The following is a 21,345-nucleotide window of genomic DNA, read 5'->3' as shown; positions in this document are numbered from 1 at the left end:
AGACCGGGTCCTCCAATGCTAGCGGATTCAGCCGCCATGTGGGAACCGGCTGTCTCTGCCTGGTCCAAAGGACCGTGAGCAGGCAAGGGTTATGGTCCGATATGGTCCGAGCCAGGTACTCACAGTCGCTCGTAAGCTCCTGAGCCCCGCCTGAACATAGAAAGGTGTCGAGGCGCACATGCAGATCATGCGGTGCAGAGTAAAACGAATAATCCCGATCCGTAGGGTGACACGTCCGCCATGCGTCTTGGAGCCCCCACCGGTCCTGCCATTCCCTCCGAGCCTTGGCCACTCTGCGCACCACCGACTGGGCGAGCGGAGGGTGGGAACGATCCAACTCGACATCGGTCACAGAGTTAAAGTCCCCTCCCATGTACACCGTGCCCATCAGCATGTCCGACAACCGGTTGGATAACACTGAGAAGAACGCAGCCTGATCAAAGTTAGGGGCGTAGACACAGCAGAGCGCCACATCTCGACCATCCAGCCTCCCCAACACTGCCACAAACCTCCCCTCTGGATCCACCCTAGTGCTCAGTGACTGAAAGGGGACACCCGCCCGGACCCAGATTAGCACCCCCCTAGCATGCGCAGAGTAAGTAGTATAGAAGAGTTGCACCCTCCAACGCCGCTGCAGCGCCTGCCCTTCCGCCAATGTCAAATGTGTCTCCTGCAAAAAGGCTACCTGGACCCCCCTCCGAACCAAGTACGCATGCACTTTGTATCTTTTCCTCATAGAATTGAGCCCCCGCACATTCCAGGTAACGCACTTCAAGTCCAACTTAGCCGCCATCATCAAACATACAGTAAAGGCCGAACCCCCACAGACCCTCCGGCACACTGACAATCCCCAGAAACACAGAACCCCCGAAACAACCCCAACCAACTCCCACCCCACCCATCCCCAGAACAGGCATTAAACAGCTGTCACCCATCCAAACCCAGCCCCCGAGGACGGGGGAAACTCCGGGAATACCAGAGACTCAAAAGCTATGTGAGGTCGAGGGGGTGACTCCCCGCCAGCCGGTCAGGAAGCCCAAACCCGTCACCCCAGAAGAGGTCGGTCCCAAGTAGGCGTAGACCTCCACCACCCCTCTCCCAGCAGCGCCACCACCCGGCAAGTAGGTCAGAAATCAAACACCACCCACAGTAACCGGAACACAACTGCGGCCCCAGTCAGAAATCAAGTCCCAATCCACCCTCAACAGGCCACCCCTCAGGCCCCGCACACCCCCTTACTGTCCATAACTCAGCTGTTCGCATTCACTCGTCCAGCAGTCCATCAGCAGTTTGCGGGGTGATCCGAGGCAAATCCCCAGTGTCCTCGTCCGAAGCTTCATCTGAACCACCCGGCTCTGCCTCATCCGAACCCAGCCTAGAACCAGAGTACGCCACCTGAGTCTAGGGCACCGCTCCGGAAATGGCCGACACCGCCTGTAGGGCGACCCTCCTCTCCTGGGCCGTTTGCGAGGCCGAAGGCGATCTCCTGGTCCGTCCTCCTCTCCTATTACGCCTGCTCCTACGCGGTTGCGGACGGGCCTCGGCACTCCCGGTCCAGCCCCCAGTGCCATCCTTGCCCGCGCGGTACCGCTCCAGCCATTGCCAAGCATCATCCGGGGAGTCGCAGAACGTCGCCACTCCGTCCACCAGCACCTTCTGTCGAGCCGGGAACAGCAAAGAGTATTGCACCCCCTCGTCTCGGAGAGCCCGTTTGACGGTAACAAAAGAGAAACGGCTGCGCTGGACTTCCTGGGAGTAATCAGGGAATATCGATACAGAGGCATTGTCTACCCTGTAGGGGCCAGCCAGCCGAGCTTGTCGCAAAATGATGTCCCGGTCCCTAAAATGAAGCAACCTAGCAATCACAGGGCGAGGCGGGCGACCCGGGGCAAGAGGACGGGCCGGTACCCTATGAGCTCGTTCCAGAGTGTAGAAAGACGTCAAGCCCTCCGGGGCCACCACAGCCCGCAGCCAGGTCTCCAAATACGCGATCATGTCGTCCCCCTCAATATTTTCGGGCAGGCCCACCACGCGGATATTGTTGCGCTGGTTGCGCCCTTCTGCGTCCGCCGCCCTCCTCTCCAATTGCTGCACCCTGCGGGTCAAGTCTTCCAGCGTGGCATCCGCCGCCTTCCGGGCCGGTTCCAGAGTCCCAATTACCAACTCCGCAGCCTTGACGCGATCAGCCAACTTGTTATGGTCCGCTTTCAGAAGGCCAAGGCCCGTGGTAACCTGGGCAATGTCGTGACGCAGTGCTTCTCTAGTGTCCCCTATGGCCTTAAGAATTTTGTCCAGCTGTTGCTGTTGCAGTCCGGCCGCCTGGTCACCCGACTGTTGCAGGCCGGGAACGTCAGGCGACTCTTCCACGTGGTCCGGCGGCACCGCGCCCGCCACCTTCCGCGGTTTCCCCATGCAGGCCAGCCGGCGAGTGCGCCCTCACCAAACACCGCAGGGCCGGTCTGGCGTGCCCAGCGAAAGCGGCCACAATCACAACCAACAAGCCTGGCAGCGGGGCGGGATCTCGCTTGGTGAGAAAAGGAAGATGGGGGAGGTAACCAGCAGGCCTCACCGGACCCTGGCTCCCCAATAGGACTCCCTCTGGCCAGAGACCCAGCAATGTTCAGCCCGATCCACCAGTAGGCCCGTACACCATTCCACGCCACACTCGTCCGCCGGCAGGGCCCAGGGCAAAAGTCCAGAGAAGCAGCAGGGAGGGGCCAAGTCCCCACCTAGGGCCGAAAGACCGCCCAAGGGCGCTAGCAGCACCGCTGGCACCCCCTGGCGCACACTCCACGGGGGGCCCCGAGATCGCCGCTGCCAATGCCAGCTGTGGGCCACAGCGGATTCCCTGGGAAGTCTCAGGCCTCCACAATCACCGCAGGTACCAGGCCGGCCGCTCCGCCACCTCCGCTCACCCAGTCTGTGTGAGACCCAGCGCCCCGGGGGCCAGGGGGACGCTCGGCTCCAGGTGCCTCTCCACAGCCGAGCGCCAGATCCGCAGTGCCTCCCACCCCCCGGTGGCCGGCTCCGCTCCCGGCGTCCCCGTCCAGCTGCTCCGCGGCAGGGGCGGCCCAGCACTCCCCCGTCTGGCGACCAGCGCTCCGTCTGCCAACCGCCGGGTGGTCCTTGGGGAGTCCTCCACTGTCGGGGCCTGAGTAGCCCGCCAGCGCCGTGGTCCGGGCACCCGCGGCGGTGGAGCCGCCGGCAGCCTCGCGAAAATCGAGGCCGGGGATCCGCCGCGAAATCCAGGCCCAACCAAGATGGCCGGCGGCTGGCTCCGCAGCGCCCGCCAAAGTCCCCAGGCGTCTGCGGAACCCAACGCACACCAGACCGGTGCCGGGATGTCCCGCTATGGGTAGGAGGAGATCCCGGGTGGCGGCGCGGCTAGGAGAGGTCAACAGGCAGGATAAACTTTGGGACCGGCCTGGAGCTCAAGGCTCAGGCGTCCACACTCGGCGGCATCGTAGCCACGCCCCCCTCTCATTTTCCACCTTTTGATAGAGAAGTACATTTTGATAGAGAAGTACACCATGGTGAAAAGAGATTATCTTCATTTGGCTTTTATGGACTTCAGCTCGGCATTTGACCACGCCAAAGGTATGGTCCATACATGCCAATCTAGGCATAGACTTGGGTATCTTATTATTTTTACAGCATCTGCATTGTGCCCTTAATTCTAATGTCTGCCATAACACAAAGGGGAATTGCCCGGTCTTTTTTAATTGGCCAGGGGCGGTCAGACAGGGCTGTTCTTAGCTCCGATTTTTATTTTAAGTATTAAAGAATTTGATTGTATTCTTGTTGCTAAATATAAAGATGTCCCGTGTGTTGGCGGATTTCTTTGGCCGATTTTATTATATGCTGATGACACTGTTTTATTGGCTAAGACCGCCAATGTACTAAAAGAGCTTCTGGAGGGTGTTGTCTCTTATATGGATGACCGGGACATTAGAACAAATTTCAGTAAGACTTGTGTTAAGGTCACAGCCAGTAATTTGGTCAGGTCAAGATATTTATTGTAAAGGGTGTAAAGGTTTAGAAAAGGTTGAGATTCGGCCTGTGATGACCAATTCTTCTGGAATGAGCTTAAGCAAAGGTAATTTGTACTATCATTTACATCTAATTTTAACTTGGCACAGAAACTGAGAAAGCAACATATTCTGCATATGCTAACTTTATATAAATCTAAATTCATTTCTGTTATTTGCTATGGTGCCGGTGTTTGAGTTACATTAATACTGGCCCTTTACTGGTGGAAGAAAATAAATTCTCTCGGCGGCTATTGCCCATCCCACAATCAAGCTCATATTACTCTGTCACAAGGAGCTTGGGACTCCCTATTTGACAGATACAATTCTTTTTTGGTTCATTTATTAAGGGTATCCATCATGAAGGAATCTGTGTGCCACTTTAAATAGGTAGGTCATCAATGACCGATTAATTGAGGGCTATAGTAAATCAAGATAGCTCAGTTGTGTCAAATACCTCTGCTCTGAGTTTAGCAGAGACAATGTATTTGATTGCTCAGAGTCAATCACTAAGAGGGACAAGCAAAGGGCAAAGACTACCTTTTACCAGCTTAAAAGTCAGAAGAGAGACCGTCTCGAGATGAGAAAATCAACAGTTAAATCGTATATTTTGGTTAAAACTATCCCTTAAATAGAACCATATCTCCTGAATATCTTTGATTCTTGGTCTTTGCATTTGCTAACCCAGTTTAGATTGGAACTTGTGCAATATATCTGTTTTCCTCTAGGTAGAAGCACATCTGACAGTGTCTGTTGTTGCCTATGTGACAATATAACTCCACAAAGCACCATGCACCTTATGTTTTTCTGCAAATTCTATTTGGTACCATAGAAGAAGTTTCCCACACATTTTCTTTCTAAAAAATGCAAACTTTGTCCATTTTAGACCTGCACCTTTTTGTTTACAGATGCTTGCCTGCCCCCTAGTATGTTTTGTTGTCATTTGATATTTATCTACTGAAAAACTGTAAAATCATATTATCTAATTGTGACAGACTGTACTTTCTATATGCTGGTTCTATATGTGTGTGTTTTGAGGTATAAGTATTATATCGATCATGCTTTTTACACAGATGTGTCATTTAACTTGTTTAAAGGTACTGATTTCTTTTTAGCATGCATTCCTTACAGTTGATGTCTGCCTACTGTTATCTAAGTCCAACAACATTTTGAAATGCATATTGTGATAATTTCTCTGTACTTATGTGTATGTTTTTATGGTTGTTTGTAACCGAATAAATATGATATGACTGTATTCCTTGTTGCTAGCATAGACGTGTATATGATTGTCATAACTCTTGTTTATAGCATGGAAACAACGTATGACCTTGCCATATTTTTTCCTCTCGAGTTTATGTCCTTCCCGTTCCTTAGTTTATTTTGTCAACAAATCCTCTGAGTAGTGATACGACCTTTATCCACTTCGTTGGGCTAGTTGGATCTTTAACATTTCTTGAGATGCAGTTGCTTAAGTAGGCCACTTTACATTTTTGTTTGCAATTTCCCCACATGTATCTTTGTAAATAAATGTCATGTGAGCATGCATTACAAAATCTCATAGGCATTACCACACGTGTATTCAGATAATGAGATCTTATTTTCTGCATTGATCTAGAGCACGAATGGTAGGGGACATGAAGTGAATATATCCAGGGGCAACAATGCCTCGCTATGCAGTCTATTATTATAAACATTGCTCCATTGCCTGACTGTGATACAGGCAAACATCTACAACATTCTAGAAATATGAAATTTGTAGCAGCCGCTGAGAAAGCAAACACTTCAAGGACATGTATGAGATCGTTTATAAGTCCTGAGTAGTGTACCTTCACGGTTACAAGTAACAAAAGCTCACAGCTGTTTGAAATGCAGTGAAGTTGGGAGTCATACTGGTCATGGTGCCAACCACGGTTTTGGATAAAGAGCTTTCTATCACGAAGTAGATTAAGGTTGTTTGTTCAAATTGTTCCAAAACAAGCTTGGTGGAGGTTTCACAAATGTCTTTCAGCACCAGCGCAACAGGTGCTTGTTTCTAGGAGATAAACAAATAAGAATCGTATACATTCTGGAAAGGAGACAAAAACTCTTGGCAAGAAATGTTCTAAAACGATACACCAAAAGAAGGTTTCTCACTAAATCGCTGGAAAAGCTTTGAGTTGATACAACGTTATTTTGTGTTGAATTTGAGATTTGAGGCCGTTATATAATGCAAACGAATACCATTAATCATAACTAACATAAGGAAAATAACATCTGAGAAAGTGAGCGAAACCGTAATTTCCGGAGGTGAGCCTCTTAATTCATGAGTAATGGTCTATTGTGTGATAAACAGAACAGGGTGGCTGGACAGGATTATTCGTGAAACAATTCACCAGACACACAGTCAATCTGTACCGTGTGACCACTGGATTTAATTTTCCAAACAAGTTTATTTTTCTTTTTTACATTTATCAGCAATTTTTTGAAACACAAGCACAAACAAAACCACTGTCAATTCAAAAGGTTCATATATACAGTATCTACAAATGCACACATTTACAAATTTACAACAAAGAATCAAACAAAAGATTGGTTAGACACACCAAAAGACAATCACAAATGTATAATAATTCAAATAAATTGCAATTATATACAGTGCAGAGATTAATCCATAAGCGAACAAACGGGAACCAGTCCTAGAGATTGAAAAAACCAAGTGACAGGCGGGGTTGAGATCAAAAACAAGCCTGCCTGTCAACGAAAGCCTGTGGTGTAATGTTAAATAGCTACAGACAGCTTGTTCCTGGGAGAGAGTGAGCAACACGGACCTTCTGTGGCTTGATTACTTCATTCAGAAAACGGGCCAACTTTAACTGCCGGCCTGAACTGAGGCCAGTGACCGGCCGCTTCCCTCCCTGTGGTCTGCATAGCCAGACCTACACGCGCAAAATAATGTGAGCCGCCCGATACCTGCAAGCTTCTGAAGCCTGACACCACGCCTTAAGTCCTGCTCTGCGCCTATTGCAGGTGTGAACACGACATACCTACGCCACGGCAACCTTTGTGCCCGCGTGCAGAATCTGTTTCCCAGTCCCTGTCCTGAAGAGAACCTTGAATACTTAGGTTCGAAACGCGTCGACAATACCATCCTGTGGCTACAACAAAGGGTGCCGCTAGGATGTAAATCATACCACCACTCTATATCCTAGCCTTGCAACCCTATTTAACATTACACCACAGGCTTTCGTTGACAGGCAGGCTTGTTTTTGATCTCAACCCCGCCTGTCACTTGGTTTTTTCAATCTCTAGGACTGGTTCCCGTTTGTTCGCTTATGGATTAATCTCTGCACTGTATATAATTGCAATTTATTTGAATTATTATACATTTGTGATTGTCTTTTGGTGTGTCTAACCAATCTTTTGTTTGATTCTTTGTTGTAAATTTGTAAATGTGTGCATTTGTAGATACTGTATATATGAACCTTTTGAATTGACAGTGGTTTTGTTTGTGCTTGTGTTTCAAAAAATTGCTGATAAATGTAAAAAAGAAAAATAAACTTGTTTGGAAAATTAAATCCAGTGGTCACACGGTACAGATTGACTGTGTGTCTGGTGAATTGTTTCACGAATAATCCTGTCCAGCCACCCTGTTCTGTTTTTCCTATTGTTGAGATCCGGGTTGGTCAGATGTAGGATCCAATACCTTTACTGTTTCACACTATTGTGTGATAAGGCAGGCAACAAATAGTGGGTGCAAATTGCACACCCGCTTTTTGCAAAAATTCCAGTTGTTTTGTGATGTTGTCTATGTACTAATAGGTTATGTCGCAGAAGGATCAGTCACAGGTGATCGCAAAACGGCCTGCCCACTAAATATTCATGAGGCAGTTCATTTGCTTCTAACATAGGGATGGTGGCCTGCAAGTAATAGCAGACTACCATCTCTGTGTTTACACTGTCAACAGGAAATCTTTGTTAAAGCAGCCCCTATTCCTTAAAGGAATGGGCGGTGGTTTAAAACTTTAAAAAAAAATAGTTTTCCTTTTGGGAAGACATCCAGAGGTGCGTATATTGATGCCCTGGACAGTGGCTTCCTCCCTGTAAGGCTGCTAGACACAATACCCAAGGAGAATACTGTCCAACTAAGACCTGTTCCACTTTGTGAATGTGACCTTATTCAAGGTGTCCTTAATTCTGCAATCGTTTGAGACGGAGATTGCAGTCGCTAACCATTGATGCATCTGATTGAGATTTGCCCTTTTCCCACACCTTTTGAATTACAGTTTGGGAGGAGTCACATAACCACATTTGGGGTTCTGAAGGGCTTTTTCAAATCTCAAAAGCGATTTGGTACATAACATATGGTAATTTTGCTATCTTCTTTTGCGCATTGCTTGACTTGACAGCCTACCTTAAGAAGGAAAATAAGGTCTTGTTATGTCTGATGACAATTCTGAAATTGTGTTCTCTGACTGGAAATTCTCTGGTCTCAAGCAGATAGGCTAATTTATTACATTTCTCAGCGATAAAGTGTATTTATTTAATTTAATCTGTATATGTTTTCATGTGCAGAGGTTATTCTTGCATGATCTCCGCAAACCTATTTATGCTGATGATACAAAATCTGTGCCTCATCGGTTGAAAATGGCACTTCTGAAGTGGAATCCACAGATTTCAGAATGGTTGATGGATGTAGCATATGGCTACGGTGGCTTGGCTTCTGTATATTAAAACCATCCCTTTCACCTAGTCTACTCAACTTGGTGTGGGCGTTTCTTTGTTCACTGATTTGTCTGATTTAGGGATACCCCTTTTGATTGGATAGTACGGTCATGATGAAGGGTTAATATCAATGGCTGAGATAGCCAGAAGAACTATGACATTCCTTGGCCACACTACAACATGGTCCTTGATCTCTGCTGTTCACATGTAATCACACAGACACACACTCACTCTTTAGTGGGTACGCACATTTCCATGGCCTAAATCATTTTGAGCCTGCCTTGTGACATTCATTGGTTGTTGCTTAAGTGGCAACAACAAATCTTGTTGAGCCGACATTGAGACATTGAGACATTGGTTGTTGCTAATGTGGCATAGATCTATCATGAGAAAAGAAAGCTGTGCAAGACAGTTCCATGCTACCAAAAAGCTGTATGTCTGTGCTCACTTTGAAGTCACCTCCAGTTGTCAAACCCCCTTAGAAGATTTGGAAGCTGCCCAACATAAATATTAGCCCTCTTTTATAGAATGCCTTGCCTTCTAACTTCATATCTATTTAGGATTGTCAGTTCTAGGAGCATATAAATAATTCCTGTTCCATAAAGTATTTGTGGAACCATAAATGTTCTTTTTGCTACTATCAAACTATTATTTTGTGTTTGGCATTTTTGAACTAATCATTCCTTGATTTCTGTTCAGTTAAGGTTCATCTTCAAGCATTGATCACATTTTGCAAGTGATCTATTGGTATTCTATGTATTTTGTTTAGCAGTCATTCAACACATTCTGGAGAATTTGAAGTGCAAACTCCATCTGGTCTAGAATATGGAGTAAACGTAACACCATGTTGGATAGAGTGAGATCATAATCGTAATATATTACTTCGACTGTGATAATTTTGCATTAACAAGTGCACTAACCAGAGTGATCATATCAGATGATGCTCATTATTCTTTAGCAAAAAGATGCAAACATTTTAATTGTATTGAAGTTGCTAGCTGCAATTTAACAATTTACTAAGCATAAACGAATGCAAACAATGCTTTAAAACCTGGAATTAAATGTTGGCAGTGTACATACATTCAAGTGAAAGTAAAGCAATCAGTTTAAAGTTTGAAATAGCTCTTTGATTCAAATTAATTAAACTGTATATGGTTCTTTTTTTTTTCTTTTGTTAGAGGTTACGGACAGAAAACAGGCTTTTGAAACAACGTATTGAAACCCTAGAAAAAGTGAGTATTACAGGATCTTGTTACTTTAAAGAGAATTTTATTTAGTTTTCCAAATAACTTTTCGTCCTTCATGATAATCCACCTATAACCTTTCAAATAGTTATCTTTTGCCTAATTAATATGTGGAAACTGCCCTCTCATCTGCAGTAAATCTGTATTGTTAATTCAAGGTCATTTTCTGAATGGAGTTATTTGGTAGTTGATGTATAACATATTGTTATTGCTGTTACCGATCCAAGTTTATTTGTAAAGGTAAGATTGCATAACTTTAAATGTCAGAATACAATTTTTTAATAGGTTTTACTTCAATAGATCACTAAAGTGGATTTTTCCATGAAGGCTTTAAATCAAAGTCAAATGTTGATGTATCCACTTGGAATAGGAAACTGGGACGTCCTAATTGGTGATAAGCAGCTGCCAGCTTCTTTTAAAAAGTAATTTCAAACAGATGAATACATAAACAATTTTGCTGAAAACTAACAGCTGCCTGGTGACTTAGCACCCACTCCTTCAGTCACAGAAACAATTCTACTACAGAACAATGTGGACATATCAAATAGTTTGTTTGGGCACCGGTTTGCCCAAGATTTGATATCACTGGAAACCTAATATGAATGCAGTGCAAACATGTAATCTTAAGCATTCTTCGGCTACCTGTTCTTAAGCGCATGGAGACCTAGATCAGACCAACAATCATACATATTGGATTCAGACAACCTACTTACCTTGACCTTCTAAGAAATAGAGGTTGGGCTGTGTTTGGAGACATTCTAGAGCTATTGATTATACCATTATCAGTTTGATCTGTGATTGTTATGCATCAACATACCCCTGTGTTCGAACCTGTATAGTTCTGTACCAACTTCATCAGCCATCCATTTGTGAGTCGGTATATACTACTAGTTGTTAAATGAAATGGTTTTGTAGTGTTGACTGTGTGTTGGTTTGGCCCAAAATGTTGCCATCACTTCTAAAGATAGTAAAAGGTGTCTGCATACCCCGACCATAGTGGCCTTATAAAGAACAACTCAAAAATATGTTCACATTGGTGACCGTGCACAGTGCTGCCAATGAAAGTAATGCTGACCCCTACATGTGTAGGTGGTTCAAGCTTGCGGTCAGAGTACTGGATATTCTGCAGCATTTTGCTAATCCATTTTCCCTAAATAGTACATCACCATGTGCCAGAGTTCGAGGGCCTCTGTACCAAGGCTGTTAAGCTACAAAGGGTGTGTCCTGCATCATGGCCTGTGTCTACATATTATGGGAGACTCTATATGTGTGATATCTGAACCGATAGCTAGGTACTTTTAATAAAACCATATGTTTGGATCTTGTGTAACGTGTTCGCTGGCCAACGCTGCTTCTGAGGACGATCTATACAGTATTTATCATCTCCACCACTTGTGTGTTCTGGCTATAGCAGTTTTAACAATATCTTAATGATTGCTAGAGCCTACCATGTGGAGGTTTTGCTTTGATGAACCCTGCAACTTCTGTGATTTGGTGGAGCTAGTAATGGTAGTAAAAGTTTACTTGGGGATATCAATCACAAATATTTAGTTTTGGGAAGTTGACTATGAGTAATATTGTATTTAATCATTTAAATTACGTAGAATATTAAGTTTTATCAGGCAAAGCTAGTTTCATTTGTAGAGCTTTTGTAAAAGCGGGGGTAAGGCTGGAGTGCCTCCAAACTAATTTTTGAAGCGACTTCTGGCAACTTTCTTTTCAAAACCAGACAGATCATAGTTAAAGTATTCTAAACAAATATGTAGCATTTACACCCAAAAATATTTTACCAAACTGAAAGCAAAAAAAATTCAATTTCAAGACATTTCTGTTGTGAACCAATGTGTATTTTAGGTAACGCATTGCAAAGGAGATATTAGTGCGACTCATCCAAAGGATGTTCACAGAAAAGGTGGATAATGATGTATTTATAAAATATTTACAGTCCACACATTTTTGGCACTGCCCTTTAAATTATACAAAAGAATCATTTAACATTTGGGATTGGAGTTTAACCCACTTTTTCATAAAAGGCCACATGATTAATGTGGAGCACTTTTGGTCTGGCTGACTTCTCAAAATAGTTTATGTAATATCTGCACTGCAGGAGCTTTATTTTTCCTTAATTTCGAACCTAATAGATGTATTATAAGAAAACGTTAATACATCATTTGGCTCTGAAATGTGTACATACTCCCAGATATAGCTCAGTAATGCTGCTACCATGTGCCTAGAACCCCAGATTTTGTTATTTTTGGAATTGTGCTTCGCCACTCCAGTGTTTGAGAAGACTTAAAGGGATCTAAGACCTGGTAGGCGAATAGCAAGAGGTTTAATAGCCCTTAATTGCAGGGCAAGCAGTTGACAGTTGTTAGCAGAGTGCTTAATTTGAAGAAAACAAGTAGCCGCACCAAAGATGTTTTTTAGGAGGTGGCAGCCGCATTGTCTATTGCCCTCGTGGTCCATTACTAACATCTACCTATTGTTAGATTGTTAAGACACTCCATCAATGCCCAACTAGGGTGTGCCCTTATGCTTTTCTGTATTGCCTCTCCATACCCTTCATGTTGCTTGCCCCCACATGTGCCCTCCTTCTTTTCTCTTTTGTTCATTCCCACCCACCAACACCTTCCATTTTGCTTTCCTTGTCCCTTCCATCCTTCTCCTTGTTGCTTAGGCCTCCATCCCGCCCTACCCTTTGTTTTATTATGCGTCCCTCTCGCACTCCCCTTTGTTGCTTAAGACTCCCACCCACCCTCCCTATTGTTGCTGAAGACTCCCACCCACCCTCCCTATTGTTGCTGAAGACTCCCACCCACCCTCCCTATTGTTGCTGAAGACTCCCACCCACCCTCCCTATTGTTGCTGAAGACTCCCACCCACCCTCCCTATTGTTACTGAAGACTCCCACCCACCCTCCCTATTGTTGCTGAAGACTCCCACCCACCCTCCCTATTGTTGCTGAAGACTCCCACCCACCCTCCCTATTGTTGCTGAAGACTCCCACCCACCCTCCCTATTGTTGCTGAAGACTCCCACCCACCCTCCCTATTGTTGCTGAAGATTCCCACCCGCCCTCCCCATTGTTGCTGAAGATTGCCACCCGCCCTCCCCATTGTTGCTGAAGATTGCCACCCGCCCTCCCCATTGTTGCTGAAGATTGCCACCCGCCCTCCCCATTGTTGCTGAAGATTGCCACCCGCCCTCCCCATTGTTGCTGAAGATTGCCACCCGCCCTCCCCATTGTTGCTGAAGACTCCCACCCGCCCTCCCCATTGTTGCTGAAGACTCCCACCCGCCCTCCCCATTGTTGCTGAAGACTCCCACCCGCCCTCCCCATTGTTGCTTAGGACTCCCACCCGCCCTCCCCATTGTTGCTTAGGACTCCCACCCGCCCTCCCCATTGTTGCTTAGGACTCCCACCCGCCCTCCCCATTGTTGCTTAGGACTCCCACCCGCCCTCCCCATTGTTGCTTAGGACTCCCACCCGCCCTCCCCATTGTTGCTTAAGACTCCCACCCGCCCTCCCCATTGTTGCTCAAGACTCCCACCCGCCCTCCCCATTGTTGCTCAAGGCTCCCACCCGCCCTCCCCATTGTTGCTCAAGGCTCCCACCCGCCCTCCCCATTGTTGCTTAAGGCTCCCACCCTCCCTCCCCATTGTTGCTTAGGACTCCCACCCACCCTCCCCTTTGTTGCTTAGGACTCCGACCCACCCTTCCCTTTGTTGCTTAGGACTCCCACCCACCCTACCCTTTGTTGCTTGGGACTCACACCCGCCCCCCCCCATTGTTGCTTAGGACTCCCACCCGCCCTCCCCATTGTTGCTTAGGACTCCCACCCGCCCTCCCCATTGTTGCTTAGGACTCCCACCCGCCCTCCCCATTGTTGCTTAGGACTCCCACCCGCCCTCCCCATTGTTGCTTAGGACTCCCACCCGCCTTCCCCATTGTTGCTTAGGACTCTCACCCACCCTCCCCATTGTTGCTTAACACTCCCACCCGCCCTCCCCATTGTTGCTTAACACTCCCACCCGCCCTCCCCATTGTTGCTTAACACTCCCACCCGCCCTCCCCATTGTTGCTTAAGGCTCCCACCCGCCCTCCCCATTGTTGCTTAAGGCTCCCACCCGCCCTCCCCATTGTTGCTCAAGACTCCCACCCGCCCTCCCCATTGTTGCTTAAGGCTCCCACCCTCCCTCCCCATTGTTGCTTAGGACTCCCACCCACCCTCCCCTTTGTTGCTTAGGACTCCCACCCACCCTCCCCTTTGTTGCTTAGGACTCCCACCCACCCTCCCCTTTGTTGCTTAGGACTCCGACCCACCCTTCCCTTTGTTGCTTAGGACTCCCACCCACCCTCCCCTTTGATGCTTGGGACTCCCACCCGCCCTCCCCCTTGTTGCTTGGGACTCCCACCCGCCCTCCCCCTTGTTGCTTGGGACTCCCACCCGCCCTCCCCCTTGTTGCTTGGGACTCCCACCCGCCCTTGTTGCTTTGGGACTACCACCCGCCCTTCCCCTTGTTGCTTGGGACTCCCACCCGCCCTCCCCCTAGTTGCTTGGGACTCCCACCCGCCCTCCCCCTTGTTGCTTGGGACTCCCACCCACCCTCCCATTTGTTGCTTAGGACTCCCACCCACCCTCCCATTTGTTGCTTAGGACTCCCACCCACCCTCCCCTTTGTTGCTTAGGACTCCCACCCACCCTCCCCTTTGTTGCTTAGGACTCCCACCCAGCCTTACCCTTTGTTGCTTAGGACTCCCACCCGCCCTCCCCTTTGTTGCTTAGGACGACCACCCGCCCTGACCACCCCGCCCTCCACATTGTTAATTAGGGCTCCCACCCGCCCTCCCCATTGTTGCTTAGGGCTCCCACCAGCCCACCCCATTGTTGCTTAGGACTCCCACCCGCCCTCCCCTTTGTTGCTTAGGACTCCCACCCGCCCTCCCCTTTGTTGCTTAGGACTCCCGCCCGCCCTCCCCTTTGTTGCTTGAATATTCCTCCTTTGTTTACACCTTTCTCCCACTCTCCCCTTTGTCGCTTCCACCTCCCTCTCACCCTCCCCTTTGTCGCTTCCACCTCCCTCTCACCCTCCCCTTTGCTGCTTCCACCTCCCTCTCATCCTCTCCCTTGTTTCTTACACCTCGCTCCTATGCTCCCTGTGTTGCTTTCAGGTTCCCCCCCATTACTTCTGTCCCCAGTTGCTTCCACTCCTGCTTAAAATGTAAATGCTTTAGCACGTTTTATTATATTTTTGTTACTGATCCAACTCGGACAGGTAACTAAAAAGAAGAAAAAAAGGCGCAAGCATTGTGGCTTTTTTGTTTTTGTTAACGTTTAGGATTTCCGATTTTTTGCAGAGTGGCTAAAAACCATTGACCAAGACAAATTTTCAATATTCCCATTTATCTAGAAAGTCTTATCAAATGGAATGAAATTGAGTTTTGGAGTGCTCTTTTTGTTAATGGAATACACACTCAATAATTTTTTTAACCCCTTCGCTGCTTGGCCTTTTCCCCTCCTGTGCTAAGCCTTTTTTGGGCGATTTGGGGTAGTGCACGCTTAAGCCCCTGTAACTTTTTGACCACATAAGGTATCCACGCCAAATTTGCGTCCTTTTCTTCCAACATCATCTGGATTCTAAAGGTGCCCAGGGTTTGTGGATTCCTTTGTAGGGGTCACAGAAATTAAGCAAAATACAGTAACATTTTTGTTTTTTTCAGAAAATTTGGAAAACCGGGCTGCAAATGAAAGCCTCTGGGTTTTTCCCTGCAAATGTTATCAAAAAAGGGTTTGTGGGGCTGAAATCTCCATTTTCTCAGCTTTTAAGGAATGACAGTCTTTTGTCAGAGAACCAACATTTTTCACACAGTTTTGGCATTTTTCTGGGACATAGCCTATTTTTTCTATTTTTAGAGCTTTCAACCTCCTTCCAGTTAATGGTAGAAATGAGTTTGAAAGCAATAATGGATCCTGGAAAGCTATACATTTTCGAAATGTAGACAAATTTCTGAATTCAGAAAGGGGTCATTTGTCTAAATCCATGAAGGTTTCTTTATAGAAACTAACAGTTAGATATTGGAATAATTGAAAATTAGTTGAAAAAAACAGCCTTTTGTCTCAACGTTTTCACCTGTAACTTCTTGTAATTTTGACAGCTGTTTGAAAGCAATATACCGTTACATCAGCTTGACCTTCCTGGTTGTGGGGATATATAGGACTTGTAGTTTCACCAAGAACCCGACGAACCCAGAGCCAATAACTGAGCAGCAACTTGCAATGGTATTTTATTATTTACAGGGTATAGAGCACTTATTCTTGGAAAATGTATACATGGAAAAATCGGTATGAAAGACACCTATGTATTTCTGAATTGGGTACAAATTATAGAGTTTAGAAACCGTATATATTTGCACATTTTCAAAATTGGAAATACTCATACTAGCATGAGAATTATTGGTCATTTTCAAAATGATTTTTTTTTACACAATGTCTTTCATTGGGAAGGGGGAAATGCATGAAAACTCAATAGGTAATAACAGTTGATTTACAAATCTGAATTACCCTAAGTCTCCCGATAAAAACGGTACCTCACTTGTGTGGGTCGGCCTTGTGCCTACGACAGGAAACGGCGCAAAATGCAACGTGGTCACACCTCAATTTTGCAGGTAAAAATTGACCCTTTTATGGCAAAGTGCCTAGCTGTAGTTTTTGCACCCTAGCTCTGCCAGCACCTGGAGAAACCTAGCAAACCTATACATTTATGAAAACTAGACACCCAGGAGAATTCAGGATGGGGTGACTCGACTGCCTCCCACCAGGTTCTGTTACCCAGAATCCCTTGCAAACCTAAAAAATTGGGGGGGGAATGCATTTTCCTCACATTTCCGTGGTGGAAAGTTCTGGAATCTGCGTGGATCAACAGATTTCCACCCACCCCACGTTCCCCAAAGTCTTATGAGAAAAATGGTACCTCACTTGCCTGGGTCTGCCTAGTGCCTGCGACAGGAAACGGCGCAAAACGCAACGTGGTCGCACCTCAATTTCGCAGTCAATACTGGCCCTTTTTTGGCTAAGTGCCTACCTGTAGTTTTTGAACCCTAGCTCTGCTAGCACCTAGGGAAACCTAGCAAACCTATACATTTTTTAAAACTAGACACCCAGGGGAATTCAGGATGGGGGGACTCGACTGCCTCCCACCAGGTTCTGATACCCAGAATCCCTTGCAAACCTAAACAATTGTGGAAAAATTCGCATTTTCCTCACATTTCTGTGGTGGAAAGTAATGGAATCGGCGTGGATCCACAAATTTCTACCCACCCAGCGTTCCCCCAGGTCTCCAGAGAAAAATGGTACCTCACTTGCCTGGGTCTGCCTAGTGCCTGCGACAGGAAACAGCGCAAAGCGCAACGTGTTCGCACCGCAATTTCGCAGTGAAAACGGGCCCTTTTTTGGCAAAGTGCCTACCTTTCGTTTTTTAACCCTAGCTTTGCCGGCACCTAGGGAAACCTAACAAACCTATACATTTTTCAAAACTAGACACCCAGGGGAATTCAGGAAGGGGTGACTCAACTGCCTCCCACCAGGTTCTGTTACCCAGAATCCCTTTGCAAAGCTAAAAAATTGACAAAAAAAACGCATTTTCCTCACATTTCTGTGGTGGAAAGTTTTGGAATCTGCGTGGATCAACACATTTCCACCCACCCCATGTTTCCCCAGGTCTCCCGAAAAAATTGGTACCTCACTTGCCTGGGTCTGCCTAGTGCCTGCGACAGGAAACAGCACAAAACGCAAAGTGTTCGCACCGCAATTTCGCAGTGAAAACTGGCCCTTTTTTGGCAAAGTGCCTACCTTTCGTTTTTGAACCCTAGCTCTGCCGGCACCTAGGGAAACCTAGCAAACCTATACATGTTTGAAAACTAGACAACCAGGGAAATTCAGGAAGGGGTGACTCAACTGCCTCCCACCAGGTTCTGTTACCCAGAATCCCTTGCAAACCTAAAAAATTGACCAAAAAAACGCATTTTCCTCACATTTCTGTGGTGGAAAGTTCTGGAATCTGCGTGGATCAACAAATTTCCACCCGCCCCGGGTTCCCCCAGGTCTTCCGAAAAAAATGGTACCTCACTTGCCTGGGTCTGCCTAGTGCCTGCGACAGGAAACAGCGCAAAACGCAACGTGTTCGCACCGCAATTTTGCAGTGACAACGGGCCCTTTTTTGGCAAAGTGTCTACCTTTTGTTTTTGAACCCTAGCTTTGCCGGCACCTAGGGAAACCTAACAAACCTATACATTTTTGAAAACTATGGTACCTCACTTGCGTGGGTAGGCATAGTGGCTGCAACAGGAAAATGCCCAAATTGTACGGTGGAGACTTAAAAATAACCTATAGCAAAACAAACCTATTTGGGAGGGGGGAGGGGGAGACCTGAGTTTTTGGCCCGGGGCTCGGCGGCAAACTTGAGAAAACTACAAAACCCAAACAGTTCTGAAAAGTAGACACCCGGGGCAGTCCAGGGAGGTATGGCATGCGTGGGTCCCCCAGCGTTTTCCTACCCAGAATTCCCTGCAAACCTTAAAATTATAGACAGTCTCTACCAGATAAGGCATTACCAAAGGTAAGTAACTTGTTTGTCGCTACTTCAAAAGAGAAATGGGGGGTCATGCACCACCGTTGCCCATAAAATTCGTAGCCTAGCATCAGCGTTGGTAAGCAGGGCCTGTTCTAGGATGGTGCGATCGGTGCCACCGCACCGGGCGCTGACTTGGGATAGGGGCGCCATGTTTATTGTATTAAAAGCACCAGATGCCACGTTCCTTTCCCAGCAATTTTCAAGCATCACTAAAAATGTCACGATAACTCCTGTGATTAATGTTCTTCCTGGAGAGAGACCGAGCTTTGTCTGGCAGAGGAGGTTTTGACTCATCATAGCGCAGAAGGTTAAAATGCCTGCTGCAAAGAACGTGTCACATTCAGATCACAAAGTGCATACACGATAAATAGGCTAATGGGTTATCCCTTTTGTCAGGGAGCTCCTTTAGTTACTTGCACTTTAAAAGCTAAAATCCTAATATATGGCAGTGAGCCATTAACTGTCGTCAAAGAGCTGCATGCAAGCAGCAAGGAATATATTACAGCTACATGATTTTTTGCCCAGTCTTTCCTTATCCTAATATTGCAAAAAAGGTTAATTTATGTAGAAATCAATTCTTATTATTAAAGAAAATCCCTAAAAATTGTGTTACATTTTAAATTCTGAATTTTTGCTTTTACAGACCAACAAACATTGTCGCACAGGGCGCCACTAGTACTAAAGCCCAATAGTTATAGTCGGCATCAGAGTTTCAACCTATTCTTCAAGGGGGTCTTTCTTCTGTAGGAATAATCTAGGCACATCTCTACCCATTCCCAGGCAGGTCGGGTATCTGCGCAGGCCACGTGTTTCTTGAAAAGCGCTCCATCGTTTATATGATTGGTTTGTTTTACATATGTTGGAAGCAGGGTATAAGCCCGTGAGCTGATTCATCATATAATAGAATAGGACCTTTACAAATAACCAGTCATTTGTCCTTAAACCACTGCCCACTTGATCATTCAGTATGTTTTATTTCCATGTTTACTAAAACAGTAAAACATCAAAGATAATAACTAATTCCAACCCTTCCTTTTCCTCACCACATATTCGCCTCGAATACCCTTAATCACCCGCCCCTAGAACGATTCGTAAAACAATACTGCCCTCTTTTGGCCATTGAAGGAGGCACTGCATCATCATATAGTAGCATAATAAAGAAATGGGTAGGAAAAGGAGGAAACTACAAATGGTCTGCCTATTGTTTAGGCTTCACCTTCATCCCGGAGCTAAACTGTAAGGACGTAGTGACGCCGCTCTCATCAGCGTACACAAGGTGCGTCTTTAGTAGGCAAGATAGGATTGCGTTAATCACGTTTTGAACTGGAATATTTTTCTCTCTCCTTTTGAAAGTCGGCAATAAAATTATTCTTCGGGAGTAAAAATTAAGTTCTCCTTCATGATGATCGTATTATAGCGTGTATAAAATGAAAAATATATATTTATTTGAGCTTGCTGGGTAATTAAGGTACGTGCTCTGCGTATAATGGATTAGGTCAAACTTCCTTCTAGTTTTATTTTATAGCACAAACCATGCTCACAAAGGCTGTGGGGCGCTCAACACAGATTTGTATGTGTTGATATTTGTAGAGAGCAAACCTAGCTCGAGAGCAATGACGTGTTTAACTCGGGGTATGCTCCCTTGAAGATAAATTTTAAAAGAGAAAAATACCTGGTATCCTGATTATTTCAATATTGCTTTTGAGACCACCACACTATATTCCTTTGGTGATTGGGTTATGTATTTACCCTATTTTTAAACAACTATTTTTCTTTTTTCATGGATTTCATCCCTCACATAGAACACATAAATATCTTACACATGTTACACAATTTACATAATACTTACAACAATCTACAAAACCAACATTTTATAGAACGACATACATTAAATTTTTCCACAAGACTTTGTACAATCAAAACTACATCAAAAACAGGCCAATGCGCCACATATGTCCAAATGCTGGCTCAATTTAAGTCTCATTAAGCCTTTTTTAACATTTACACATTTGAACTTCGTCTTGAATCAATTAAATTTCTTTCTGATCCTTTTCTCTACAGTCTGCTAATTAAATAGCAAAAGATAAAAATCATTAGTAAAAATCAGTGGTAGACTAAAGTTTCAGAGGTAGTGTTCGTTGAAGAGGTGTAGTCGCAGTTTTTTTAATTGTAGGAGAGTCGTTGCTGATCCGGTGTCTGTAGTGCTATTTGAAATCCCCGAGGCATGAATGGACAAGGCTTGGCTTCTAATGTGTTTCCTTGCAATGTTCTTCTTTAAGCTGGTGATATCCAGTCTCCTGGTCTGGCGTTGTCCCCCAGATGTGGCTAGTTTGTCAGGGAAGCTGGTGTCTTATTGAGGGCTTGATAAGTTGTGCATCTGGACTTGAAGCTGATGTGATATATGGCAGCCAAGGGACCCAATGCTGCACCTCCTGAAGTAGTCACTGGATTGACAAAAACAAGTTGCGCACTTCTAATGGTCAGCTGCTCATTGGCCAAACATTAGAGGCACTTAAATTGAAAAAGAGAGGTAACAAACAAACATGTGTAGACAAAAGCTTAGACCAAAGTGAGACTAGTATATCCTTTTCATATGTATGTCTTTTATTCACTTTCATCATCCAAAAGCATTGGTGCCTATGCTTCCCGATGAAGGACGTGAATAAAAGACATATACATATGAAAGGCATCTAAGAGTCAAACTTTGGTCTAAGCTTTTGTGTACACATTTTTTTAACACA

General features: G+C 45.7%; 1 protein-coding gene across 5 annotated transcripts in view; it reads left to right on the top strand.

The window, feature by feature from the left end:
• The window catches only part of EVI5 (ecotropic viral integration site 5), a 936,315-nt gene that overhangs the window by 482,140 nt on the left and 432,830 nt on the right, over positions 1-21,345 (top strand). For all 5 annotated transcript variants that reach the window (XM_078646330.1, XM_078646331.1, XM_078646332.1 and 2 more), the window contains one exon: positions 9,908-9,961. In XM_078646330.1, the coding sequence (XP_078502456.1) occupies positions 9,908-9,961 (54 nt within the window). The remainder of the gene's footprint in view (positions 1-9,907; positions 9,962-21,345) is intronic.

The sequence above is a fragment of the Lissotriton helveticus genome, chromosome 1_1 (genome assembly GCF_964261635.1).
Source record: "Lissotriton helveticus chromosome 1_1, aLisHel1.1, whole genome shotgun sequence".
NCBI classification, from domain to species: Eukaryota; Metazoa; Chordata; class Amphibia; order Caudata; family Salamandridae; genus Lissotriton; species Lissotriton helveticus.
This window is presented reverse-complemented; position numbering and strand designations above follow the sequence as displayed.